General features: G+C 45.5%; 1 protein-coding gene across 1 annotated transcript in view; it reads right to left on the bottom strand.

Moving 5' to 3' along the window:
- Window positions 1–13,726, bottom strand: part of tmprss15 (transmembrane serine protease 15) — a 51,449-nt gene that overhangs the window by 23,592 nt on the left and 14,131 nt on the right. Inside the window, exons 9-13 of the mRNA XM_068216127.2 lie at window positions 13,521–13,655; window positions 12,265–12,414; window positions 12,006–12,111; window positions 3,947–4,094; window positions 1,693–1,825 (exon numbers count right to left, since the gene is read on the bottom strand). Of these exons, the coding sequence (XP_068072228.2) occupies window positions 1,693–1,825; window positions 3,947–4,094; window positions 12,006–12,111; window positions 12,265–12,414; window positions 13,521–13,655 (672 nt within the window). The remainder of the gene's footprint in view (window positions 1–1,692; window positions 1,826–3,946; window positions 4,095–12,005; window positions 12,112–12,264; window positions 12,415–13,520; window positions 13,656–13,726) is intronic.

The following is a 13,726-nucleotide window of genomic DNA, read 5'->3' as shown; positions in this document are numbered from 1 at the left end:
GATGTTTTACAATGTGCTCAGCCTGCCTGTTTGTCCATTCTCACACATTTTTATCATCACATGACCTCTTATAACAAAATAGTTTATGTAAACCTGTCTCACGCATTCGGTGCCAGGTAAGAGGTTTAAAATAAAGGAATTTCTGTTTGTTGTATTGGCCATGTCAGCTCCCGAATTCAAACCCCATTATTATTTTGATTTCATATTTTCTTTGTCTCGTCTTTCATGTTGTGTAGTGATGTGCGATACCCCTAGTTTCTGATCCGATGCCAAGTAATATAAAGGAGAGTATTGGCGATACCGATCCGATACTTGTTTGGGAAATTAAAGTAACAAGTAGTGTACTTAAAAGTGTCACTTTATTCTGAATATGAGACATATTACAGGTCATTCTTGTTTATTGGTAAAGAATTATCATACAAAAAAAGAGCCAACTTACATATTTATTGACAGCATCTGAGCATGTTTATCTTAAAACACCTAGTTGAGAACATCTTAACAAAAACAATAAACATTCACACCTTTTGGTTTAGTGACATGTTAATCCAGTTAAGATTTTTAACCTTTTTCCGTTGTTTTATCATTGTCACAAAAACCCAAGCCCCCAAAATACAATCACATTTTCTCCCTCTGTACCTGGATAATGCCTGCCTGCTGCACCTAAGGACTCTGAAAGCGATGTCTGTCTCACCCTAGCAGCACCTGTGCCTCTCCTTTCCACCTCTTCTGACCGCCTAGTCATGACTTTGTCATATTCTATCTTGTGACTTATATGTAGATGTTTGATTAGGTTTGTGGTATAACAACAGTACGTCGCTGTTTTGTAACATGTGTCACAAACGCATCATTTGAGTTTATGGAAGTTAAGTAGCTCCACACATACTTTGCTTGCGGTCACCCACATCCAATGACAGCGTGACTGAAAAACATTTGCCCCGCCAGCAGACTGACTGAGTGGCTAGCTAGAGTGCTCTGCAGATGTACAGTGCCATATTACGCACATTACTTGGCAGGCGGAAGAACAAGTAGTTCCAATTAAGTTGGCATTTTTTAGATAAATTAGGGTAATTGTGGTTACTTTCTGCTGTGTTTCTGTTTCCAATAAACTACACATTTGCTCAAGATTACTAAAATATTAATATTTTGATAAGATAATCGATTCTAAAACATTCAAAGCTGGTATCGGAGATATCGATATTTTAGTATCTATCCTCACATCACTAATGTTGAGTATCATCCCTAGACGGTGCGTAACATTGCCATATCAGCTTCTCTGGCTACGTCATGGCAAAAAAAGTTCAAGTTTACTACATTTTATAAATATCACTTTTCTATAATTACAAAAATGTTCTAATTAAAGTTTGAAGTGTTACCCAACTCCTCATTACCATTCAATGTTTGACAAGATTATAATAAGAATGTAAATGCTTGTAACATGGCTTTAACATTATTTCTAAATGTGTCATTTGGCACTCTCACTTCTTATGGAAGAGGATGGCACTTTCCAGTGTTTTCGACCTTTAGAATGTTTCTCTCATCTTGATTGTTTGGTGCCTGTCTAGACCAGTTGCCGGTTTTACTGATTACACTCTCGAATTTTCTCTGCTGTTACACAATGCTCCTATATGACCCTGTCTGTTCACTAAAAGACATTGCAAAGACATTGCAAATACTTGCAAATGCTCTACTTGCCTGGTGGATTGACTGGAGGGGGGACGGGAGTCGGGTCAGGAGGAATCTGTTCGCAGGAACCAGGCACTATGCTGATATCATCCAGGGCAATATCATTAAGAATTCCTGATGACTTCTGAGCTTCAAAGACCACCTAAAAATAGAAAACAGCAATATATATGGATGAATGAATGAATAAATCAATCTATTAATTAATTAACAAAATAATGATTCATTTATTCATGTATTTATGTTTTAAGGCCATATCAGCAGCAATGGCTATATACAGTACATCCGGAAAGTATTGATAGAACTTCACTTTTTCCACAATTTTTTTATATTACAGCCTTATTCCAAAATTGATTTATTTCCTCAAACTTCTACACACAATACCCCATAATGACAATGTGAAAAAAGAGTTAAGTTGTTGCTAATTTATTAAAAAAAATATTACTTGAATATTAGAAACATTAGCCCCCGTTTGATTTTTTTTTTTTTTTTTTTTTAAATATTTCCCAAATGATGTTTAACAGAACAAGGAAATTTTCACAGTATGTCTGATAATATTTTCTTCTGGAGAAAGTCTTATTTGTTATATTTCGGTTAAAATAAAAGCAGTTGTTAATTTTTATAAATACATTTTAAGGTCAAAATTATTAGCCCCCTAAGCTGATTTTTTTCGATAGTCTACAAAACAAACCATCGTTATACAATAACTTGCCTGATTAAACTAACATGCCTAGTTAGCCTAATTAACTTAGTTAAGCCTTTAAATGTTACTTTAAGCTGTATAGTAGTGTCTTGAAAAAATATCTAGTCAAATATTATTTACTGTCATCATGACAAAGATAAAATAAATAATTAGAAAAATTATTAGAAATCAGTTATTAAAACTTACGTTTGAAAATGTGTAAAAAAATAAATAAATTCACTCGGTTAACACAGATATTGGGGCAAAACTAAATAGGGCGGCTAATAATTTAGACTTAAACTGTACATGAGTATTCACAGCCTTTGCATGAAGCTCTAAATTGAGCTCAAGTACATTCTGTTTCCACTGATCATTTTTGAGATGTTTTAGCAGCTTAATTGGAGTTCAGTTGATTGGACATGGTTTAAAAAGGCATACAGCTGTCTATTTAAGGTCCCAGGGTTGACAGTGCATGTCAAAGCACAAACCAAGCATGAAGACAAAGAAATTGTCTGTGGACCTCCGAGACAGGATCGAGGCACAAGGTTGAAGAAGGTTACAGAAAAGTTTCCGCTGCTCCGATGTTCCAATGAGCACAGTGGCACAGTGGCCTACATCTTCCGTAAGTGGAAGATGTTTGAAACCACCAGGACTCTTCCTAGAGCTGGCCGGCCATCTAAGCTGAGTGATCAGGGGAGAAGGGCCTTACTCAAGGAGGTGATCAATAACCCGATGGTCACTCTGTCTGAGCTCCAGCGTTCTTCTGTGGAGAGAGGAGAACCTTACAGAAGGACAACCATCTGTGCAGCAATTCAACAATCAGGTGGAGTGGCCAGACGGAAGACACTCCCTGCCTAGAATTTGCCAAAAGGCATCTAAAGGACTCTCAGACCACAAGAAACAAAATTCTCTGGTCTGATGAGACTAAAATTGAACTCTTTAGAGTAAATGCCAGGCGTTACATTTGGAGAAAACCTGGCACTGCTCATCACCAGGCTAATACCATCACTACAGTGAAGCATGGTGGTGGCAGCATCATGCTGTGGGGATGTTTTTCAGCAGCAGGAACTGAAGACTAGTCAGGATAGAGCCAGAGCCCAGACCAAAAACCTATTAAACGTCTCTAAAAAGATCTGAAAATAGCTGTCCATTATCACTTCCCATCCAACCTGATAGAGCTTGAGAGGTACTGCAAAGAGGAATGGGCAAAACTTCCCAAAGACAGGTGTGCCAAGCTTGTGGCATCATATTCAAAAAGACTTGAGGCTGTAATTGCTGCCAAAGCGGCATCAACAAAGTATTGTGCAAAGGCTGTGAATACTTATGTAGATGGAATTTTACAGGTTTTATATTAATTTTATTAATTTTTAAATTGCAACAGTTTCAAAAAATCTTTTTCACATTGTCATTATGGGGTATTGTGTGTAGAAGTTTGAGGAAAATAAATGAATTTAATCCATTTTGGAATAAGGCTGTAACAAAAAAATAAAAGAGAAGCGCTATAAATACTATCTGGATGCACTGTATTTATTAATGAATTAATTTATTGTTATTAACTTTCAGGGAATTTGAACATGAACTGACCACAGTATCTGCAGAGATGTTTAGTGTGGCTTGGCCGTAGTTCCAGTTGTCCCCATAGTTCCCCTCTTTCTGGAAGAGGACAGTGATGGTTGACCTTCCCTCACTTGTGACCGTCAGACGTCTAACATGCTCCCCAAACATATGATACCTCAAAGAAAACAAGAATATTTGGCAACCCTTTAATTTAAGGTGACACAGTTGCACGTTCCATGCACTTACTTTAGTGATTACAATGACTTATGCATAAAAAAGTAACCTAACCTACATTCTAAATCATGTAATAAGAACATGCACTTAATTAATATTGCTCAACAGTTAAATGAATAATTACTGTGTCACCTCAAATTAAAGTGTAAACAAATACCCATAAATTTTTGGTGTATGCTAAATGTTATCTTTTGGACACTTAATTACATAGTAATTAAATTAATATGTATTACTGTATATACCGGCCACTTTATTAGGTACACCTTACTAGCACCAGGTTGGAGCTCCCTTTGCCTTCGGAACTGCCTTAATTCTTTGTGGTATAGATTTAACAAGGTACTGGAAATATTCCCCAGAGATTTTGGACCGAATTGACATAATAGCATCACGCAGTTGCGGCAGATTTGTCGGTTGCACATCCGAATCTCCCATTCCACCACATCCCAAAGGTGATCTATTAGATTGAGCTCTGGTGAATGTGGAGGCCATTTGAATACAGAGAACGTTCGAGGTTACTAAAGTAACCCTTCGTTCCCCGAGGAGGGGAACGGAAGCACTATAAGTGGATTTGATTGTAAAATCCACGCATTGGGAGGTTCGGTTCAGAAGCTACTCGTCTGAAAGAGTATTGAACGGGCCAATTAAGAATGAATTGGCAGCGCAAGCCTGCGCAGGTGAGCGGCATAAGCAATCAACTGAGTATATAAGCTCACCTGGCGCCAGCAGACGCTATCCTTTTTAAGCTGAAGAGACTTTTAACAGCTAAGGGACAGTCATTATGGCGACGGAGTATAGTGCTTCCGTTCCCCTCCTCGGGGAACGAAGGGTTACTTTAGTAACCTCGAACGTTCCCCTTCGGGGGGAACTCCAGCACTATAAGTGGATTTGATTGTAAAATCCACGCATTGGGAGCCCATTGAAAGCGCCATAATGACTGCACCTTACCAACACCCACCATGAGAGAGCGGTCAGGCAAGCATGACGCACCCAGATCACGAGAGGCGTGGTCCTCCAACGTGCCCTTGGCCCTAACTTATCCTACTTCAAAAGAAGTTTTACGGAATAGGTATCTTTTTTGGGAGTCGCTAGCGTCTAGATAATTCTAGGAATACACGACAGTACGTTGGGAAGCGTGCAATCCCGATAGGGAGGACGCTGCGGAGGCCATCCGTTACCCAAGGGGGGATAGATGGCAGAATTTACATATGGACTAGCCCTAAAAAGGGGGAGTACGCATAGCAAAAAAGTGGTTAGCGGGGAGGGAAGACACGGTCCGCCCAGGGGGGGGGGGGCCTTAACCGTGGCGGAATAAGCATATGGGATCGCCTAGTGGGGATCACGCATAGCAGGCACCTTTACCCAAAACGCGGGCTGACCATCGGGCAGACCTACAACGTAGTGGGCCAGCAAGTGACTCCTCCGCTGAGTCAGTGCTGGGGGCCACGGAGGAATCTGCAGGGCTCACCTGATGGGGAACTTACTGACAGATAAAAAGGCGCACGTATCTCCGTGTTAGGGAAAATGGCGCAGCAAGCGTGTTTCAACACCCTACCGAATTGTTTCCTCAATCACCAAGGGTTACCTAATACCCTTGAGGAAACCGGCTCCACTCGCAGATTGTAAAACCTTGCAAATGTGTTGGGTGTCACCCAGCCCGCAGCTCTACAGATGTCTGTTAGAGGGGCGCCGCGTGCGCGCGCTCGAGAGGATGCGAAGCTCCGAGTGGAGTGCGCACGCGCTCTCGGGGGACGCTGCTCATCTCGGCTCTGACAGTGAAAGAAAGGCATCCACAATCTAGTGGGAACTTATTTCGGTACGGCACTTCCCTGCTGTCGACCGCTATAACAGACGAAGAGCTGCTCAGATGATTTAAACTCTGAGTGCGGTCCGGATAATACGCAAAACGCGAACTGGACAATAAAGAAGGGCTGGGTCTGCCTCCTCCGAGGGCAGCGCTTGCAGGCTCACTACCTCGTATTAAAACGGAGTGGTAGGAACCTTGGGCACATATCGCGGGCGGGGTCTCAGGACGTGAGAGAAGCCAGCCCAATTACAGGCACGAGTCACTGACCGAAAAATGCCTCCGGGTCCCCGACCCTCTAATCGATATCAACGCGACCAGCAGAGCTGTCTTCAGGGACAGAAAGATACTGAGTCGAGGATCGAAGGGATCTGACGCGGCTTGTGTAGCGAGGGCGAGATCCTAAGAGGGCATAAGAGGGGGCGGGGTGGATTAATTCGCTTAACGCCCCTGAGGAACCGAATGATGAGGTTATGCGTTCCCACGGTGCTGCCAGCCACCGCGTTATGAGAGCGGAGATGGCAGCCACGTAACCTTGAGTGTGGAGGGCGACAGCCTGCTCTCCAACTTCTCTCGGCGTAAAGAAAGCACAACGCTGATCTGGCAAATTACGGGGGTCTTCTCAGCGAGAGACACACCATTCAGTGAATAGACTCCACGTCAGGGCATAGGCGCGCTCGGGGAGGGGGCTCTAGCCCGAGTGACGGTATTAGCCACCGCAATCGGAGGTTACCCAAGTCTTCCTTGCGTCTAAAAATCTCCAAAGATCGGCGAGGGTGCCAGGTGGTGCCCTGTCCCTGAGAGAGTAGGTGCTCTCTCGAAGGGACTGCCAGGGGAGGGCTATCGCGAGGGAGAGCTCTGACATCCAGGTCCGGTTGAGCCAGAGGGGCGCAACCAGCAACCTGTTCCTCATCCTCCCTGACCTTGCACAGTAACTGCGCGAGCAGGCTCACTGGGGGAAACGCGTATTTGTGCGTGCCCCGAGGCCAGCTGTAAGCCAGTGCATCCGTGCCGAGAGCACTCGGTCAGGGAAAGAACAACTGCCAATGAGCGATCTTGGGGGAAGCAACAGATCGATCTGGGCTTCGCCAAATCGCGCCCATATCAGCTGAACAGACTCGGGGTGGAGTCTCCATTCTCCAGGACGCAAGGCTGCCGTGAGAGCGCATCGGCTGCACGGTTGAGCTTGCCTGAATATGAATGGCGTGCAGCGATTTCAGCCGCGGATGACTCCAGAGGAGCAGACGGCGGGCGAGCTGAGACATGCGGCGAGAGCGCATATCCCCTATACGGCTGATATACGCCACCGCCGCCGTACTGTCCGTCCTGACCAGCACGTGTTGTCGCTCCAGCACCGGAAAAAAACGGTGGAGAGCGAGGAACACTGCCAACAGCTCCAGGCGATATGCCAATGCAACTGGGTACCTTTCCACAGGTCCGCAGCCGCATGCCCGCAACGCACAGCCCCCCAGTGCGTTGGAAAGCGTCTGCTGAAACGACAACAAGACTGGACGCCTGTTCTAGAGACACCCAGGCCTGTAGGAACGAGGGGTCGCTCCAAGGGCTGAGGGCGCGGCGACACAGCGCAGTAACAGAGACTCGGTGTGCGCGCGCGTGCCATGCGCGTCTGGGGACTCGATCGTGATCAGCCAGTGCTGAAGTGGTCTCATATAGAATAATCCGAGCGGCATGAAGCGGCTGCGGATGCCATATGCCCCAGGAGCCTCTGAAAATAGTTTCAGTGGGACCACTATTTTACTGTCGAGCTCTCTCAGACAGTACAGCATCAGCTGAGCGCGCTCTCCGGAGAGGCGCGCTGCCATGGTGACCGAGTCCAACTCCAGCCCGAGAGAAGAGATCCTCTGCACGGGGGCGAGTTTGCTCTTTTCTCGGTTGACCTGAAACCCCCACAGGTGGAAGTGCCAGAGCACTTTGTCTCTGTGCATAATCAATTGCTCCGAGAGAGGGCAAAAATCAGCCAGTCGTAAAGAAATCGAGTATGCAGATGCCCGCGGGCACCCTCCGCGGGCTTGGTGAAGACCCGCGGTGACAGAGAGAGCCCGAAGGGGACGGCTTTGTATTGCCAAGCTCGACCTTTAAACGCAAACCGCAGAAACTGACGGTGGCGAGGAAGAGTGGAGACATGGAAATACGCGTCCATCAGGTCTAATGCTGCAGACCAACCCAGAGGACGAACGCACCGGAGGATGCGCTTCTGCGTGAGCATTCTGAACGGCAGCTTGTGCAGGCAGCGGTTCAAAACGCGCGGATCTAGGATTGGCCGTGACCCACCGCTCTTTTTGGGCACGATGAAGTGTGGGCTGTAGAACCCGCTCTCCATCTCGGCTGGAGGGAGCGGCTCGATTGCATCCTTCGCCAGGAGGACAGCAATCTCCTCTCGCAAGACAGGGGCGGACAGGGGGCTGACCCTGGTGAATACACACCCGCGACTTGGGGGGCCGTTTCGCGAACTGAATCGCATAGCCGAGTCTGATTGTGCGTATGAGCCACCGCGAAGAGCTGGCCCGCGCTAACCAGGCAGGCAGAGCTCCCGCTAATGGACTCATCGCTACAATCGCTGACGTACCAGCAGTGGGGCAGCGCGGAGTGGGTGTGCTGATCCGGGAAGCTCGCGGGTCCCACGGAAAAGCTGGAGGTGAGATATTTGCTCTCACTCCGAACCCAAGCTCCGGAGGGGAGGCTCGAGGGGTGGGAGAAAGGAGACCGTCCTCCCAGCGCTCGTGAGCCACTGGCGAAACGCACCGAATCTGCAAGCTAGAAAGCATAGCGTACCAGACTGGCAGATTTCGGGCTGTCACATCTGGGGAAGTGAAAAGTGCCCTTTCATAATGTTTTCATGGCAGTAAAAAGTGCCGTTGGAAATGGGGCCCCGCCCTCCAGCGGGGAAAGAGCAAGTTCCCTCTTCTCCAGATGGCCTGTCCCAGGGACGCTTCGCGGTCCGTTGCCAGACTTAGCGGCGTTCTGGGCAGGGGGGCTGCCTGCTTCCGAGGTGCCCGACGCGCTCGCTTCGCCAGAGGCGTGTGTGGGGGCGGAGCAGCTCTCGTAGGCGGGCGCCTTCGGCGAGGAGCAGGTATGAATGGCACGGCGGGCGGAGCGGGCTACGGACCGCCAATAAGACATCACCCACCAACTGCGCTCTCACCGCCTTGAATTCCTGGGTGAATTCAAAGACGGTGTCGCCGAACATGGCTTGGGATATGGGAAAGTCAAGAAAGCGGACTTTGTCGACTTCGCGCATATCAGCCAGGGGTGGCGCTCACTAATGTGGACATCGTCCTCCCCAACGCACACGCAGCGGACTCAGTAGTCCGAAGAGCTAAGTCGGCGGCGGTGCGAAGGTCGTAAGCCTGGGTTGGACCCACCCTCGTGCAGCTCGGCCAGCGCCTGCGCTAGGAAGCGCTGGTAGGTGGCTATCGCATGCACGGCGGAAGCAGCCTGGCCCGCAGCTATGTAAGCTCTAGCTCCGAGGGAGGTAGATAACTTACAGGCTTTGGATGGGAGACGAGGCGGACCCCGCCAAGAAGAGGCGCCGCACGGATTTACCGCCATCGCGCACTCAACCTGAGGAATCGCCACATACCCCCTGGCTGTTCCACCATCAAGAGTGGTTAGGGTGGAGGGACACGCAGCACGAGCAGAAAAAAGTGCTTTACAAGACCGCGTGAGCCTACTGTGCACCTCCGGGAAGAAGGGAACGCCCCTCTAGTCGGTCCGGCCGCGGAGCTGGGGGATAAACCATCTCCAACCCACGGCCGAAGCAGCCCGGGAAAGCACGGCTAACATGTCCGTTTCAGGATCCGTAGTGACAGCGCTCACCAGCCCGAAGGGGGCGAGCGGGTCTGGATCATCATCGGACAATGAAAGCCCACCCTCCGATGCCGCGGTGGACGTCTGGTCTCCGGTGTCATCGGGCGTAAGGGCTACCATCTGTTAGACGGATCGCTTCCCCCGCCCGAAGCTTGGATGGAGCGCTTAGAGGAGCGGGAGGTCCGCGGGCCCGTGGGCGACGGATTATCTCTCGCTGAAACCCTCAGATCTGCCCAAGTGCCCGCTGCAGAGCAGGGGACAACTGGGGTGGTTCGCCCTTTGCAAAGGCTAGCCGCGATCTTTACTGCGCAACAGTCATGGCATCGCAATGACGACATGAACTGCCCGCGAGCAGCGCATTAACATGCTGGACCCCCCAGACATGCAACGCAGTGCTTGTGCCCATCATCCGAGGACAGGAAACCACCGCATCCAGAAACGCACAGTCGGAGCGCCGTCCTGAAAAGGACGTGCTGCACGACTGTGTTGCTCTTTCTGTGAAGTTTGCAACTTTATACGCACCGCTCTGGAGGACCGGACCCAAAGAACGCCAGGCAAGGGAGAAACCCAGCTCGACCGTCTGCCGCTGCGTGTACACCCTCTGGACCGGGAGAATGCTCTCGTTCGCTCAGAATCGCTGGTCACAGCAGGAGGAATCCTCATCGACTCGATCAGAAAGTCTCTGAAGCGAAAAGGATAGCGTCTGCTGGCGCCAGGTGAGCTTATATACTCAGTTGATTGCTTATGCCGCTCACCTTCGCAGGCTTGCACTGCCAATTCATTCTTAATTGGCCCGTTCAATACTCTTTCAGACGAGTAGCTTCTGAACCGAACCTCCCAATGCGTGGATTTTACAATCAAATCCACTTATAGTGCTGGAGTTCCCCCCGAAGGGGAACTTCTTATCATGTTCAAGAAACCAGTCTGGGATGAGTCATGCTTTATGACATGGCATGTTATCCTGCTGGAAGTAGCCATCAGAGGACCACACTGTGGTCATAAAGGGATGGACAAGATCAGCAACAGTACTCAGGTAGGCAGTGGTGTTGACACAATGCTCAATTGGTACTAATGGGTCCAAAGTGTACCGAGAAGACATCCCCCACACCATTACACCACCACCAGCCTAAACCGTTGATACAAGGCAGGTTGGATCCATGCTTTCATGTTGTTAATTCCAAATTCTGACCCTAAGATCCAAATGTCAAAACAAAAATCTCATCAGACCAGGCTACGTTTTTTCCAATCCGCTATTGTCTAATTTTGGTTAGCCTGTGCAAATTGTAGCCTCAGTTTCCTGTTTTAAGTTGACAGGAGTGGCACCCAGTGAGGTTTTCTGCTGCTGTAGCCCATTTGCCTCAAGGATGGATGTGTTGTGTGTTCAGAGATGCTCTTCTGTATACCTTGGTTGTAACGAGTGGTTATTTGACTTACTGTGGCTTTTCTATCAGCTCGAACCAGTCTGGTAATTCTCCTCTGACCTCTGGAATTGACAAGGCATTTTTTTTTTTCAGACCATTCTCTGTAAACCCTAGAGATGGTTGTGCGTGAAAATCCCAGTAGATTAGCAGTTTCTGAAATACTTAGACCAGCCCGCCTGACACCAACAACCATGACACATTCAAAGTCACTTAAATCACTTTTCTTCCCCATTCTGATGCTCAGTTTGAACTGCAGCTGATTGTCTTGACCATGTCAGCATGCCCAAATATATTGAGTTGCTGCCATGTGAAATTTGCGTTAACGAGCAGTCGGACAGGTGTACCTAATAAAGTGGCCAGTGAGTGGATTTACATTTTAAAAAGTAAAATATACTCTAATTCATATTGAAACATGTAGTTTATGTGTTTAAATGTATTTGTTACTCATTTGTAATGATTAAGTAGCAGTTTAGGACATATTTTAAAAGGTATATTTTTTGTTCATATTTCATATCAAATTTGCTATTATAAAAGTGCACTTTTTAAAAGTAAAAATGGGTTAAGAAACATTAATGAAAGTATACTCTAAACACACTTTAATTCACTTTTAATTTATTAATATCATCTCAAAGTGCAATTTTTGGTTTTAGTAAAGTACTTTAAAACAATTAAGTGAAGTTGTTCATGAAAACATAAGTGACTAATTTTACCATTGTATAATCTGAATTTGAATTTGCCTTATCAGAAAAATGTGAACAAATAAGATGAATATTTCCAAACATTACGCCTTATTAAAACTAACCAGAACTGCAGACACATCAATTCCTTTGTAGGAGTCAGAGGAAGACTGTAGAGACGGAATTTTCTTTCCCAATTTCCAGAAGTCCGAGGGGTCACAATGTAATACCCTATGTTAATCATAGTACTTTTAGTATGCAGTAAAGGTAAAAAATAAAATAAAATTTTTTAAAATAAAAGATCCATCAAAAATCTAAGAATAAAGCATTAGAGTATATTTTCAAAGTATTTGCTAACTGTATAGATACCGTATATAATGGTACCTGATTGGTTGCCTGTTGTGTGATCAAAGCTTGGGCCAGTGTCTGATGGAGGAGTCTCGCCTTGTGCCCGTACCCACTCGCCATCGTCATTAAGTTCTTTCCTCCAGAGACAGAAGTCCTCTTCAAAGGAACAGTTTATCTTCTCTTCATCTAGCAAAGACCATTCAGAAAGAATGTTTTCCATCATCATTTTTGAATTGATTATTGGTTAAATGCCTGCAATAATGCTCTGTGGTTCACACTTTTTATTCTATAACATTTTTAAGGCTTTTACTTTAACTCAGTGTCCTAACAAGAAACAAAATTCTAACGACATGCAGAATAGTGCATTGCACTCCAAAACAAACAGACAGATTTACAGTCTTATTAATAAATACTAAGCCTCATTAACAGTACTAAAAGTCAACGCTGAGTCACTGATGTTGTTGCTTTGCAGTCGTAGTTCTAACGTCTACCTCTTCATATTTAAATAGTATGTTTGCTAGTTATATAGTTTTTAGGATCTGAGGTAAACATGGTTAAAAAAAAGTGTGCTGCCACTTAAAAGGTGCTGGCTTCTTCATGAACTGAAAATAAGACAAGAATGGATGGATGTAGTGAATTATATTTATGTTATGGAAAAGATCACCTTTTTTCTTCGTCTTCAGAAAATTGTATTATAAAAGTTTGATCCAAGTGGATTGAATATGTAAGACCTGGAATCTATTCGAGAAAGCTGAGCCATCAAGATCAAACATTTCAAACGTTTGACCTCAATAAAACAGTTTGAAATGGTCGTTGTTATTAATATTTCTATTTTTTAATTATTATTTTTTATGTCTGCACTGTATTTAAAAAAGAAAAAGAAATGGCGGAGGAAATTGTAATAACATCAGTTTTGAAATATTGTACGGTTTTTCTGAGGTGAACTATCAACTGGCTCTTTTTAGTATGGCAATTATGTCACAGAAAATGGTATTTGAACTCATATTGGTAACATTTAACACTAAATAAAGTACATAATCTGCATCTGAGGTGATCATTGTCATAGTAGTTTATGCTGTTCAACCACTACATCACAGAAATAAAAATTAAAACGAGTTAAAAAAAATAGTTTGTGCATCACCATCATGCATGGTCAGGATAAAAACTCCTTTTAACATGGAAAAAAAATGCTTTATAGCATTTCGCAGCATAACTTCATATGTAGTTTTTCCAAACTTAACACGTCAATCTTTTTTTCTGTTATGTAGGCTCTTTTTTTAATTAATACCCACTAGAAAAATCACTGATGTTGACTGCCATGTAAGTAGCGTTGAAGCCTTGGCGGTTCCCGGTTTGAGAGTTAAATTCAGCAGTTGCTTCATGAGATAAAAGCCAGAGGTCTCCGGGAGATGTGCCTGAGAGAAAGTCTGTAGGAAAAAATCTTATGTCAAGAAACTGCAGTCAAAAAATGTAAATACTGTGATACTGTTTACCGTCA

The sequence above is a fragment of the Danio rerio genome, chromosome 21 (genome assembly GCF_049306965.1).
Source record: "Danio rerio strain Tuebingen ecotype United States chromosome 21, GRCz12tu, whole genome shotgun sequence".
Classification (NCBI taxonomy): Eukaryota; Metazoa; Chordata; class Actinopteri; order Cypriniformes; family Danionidae; genus Danio; species Danio rerio.
Note: the sequence above shows the minus strand (reverse complement) of the source record. Positions and strands in the feature narration are given on the sequence as shown.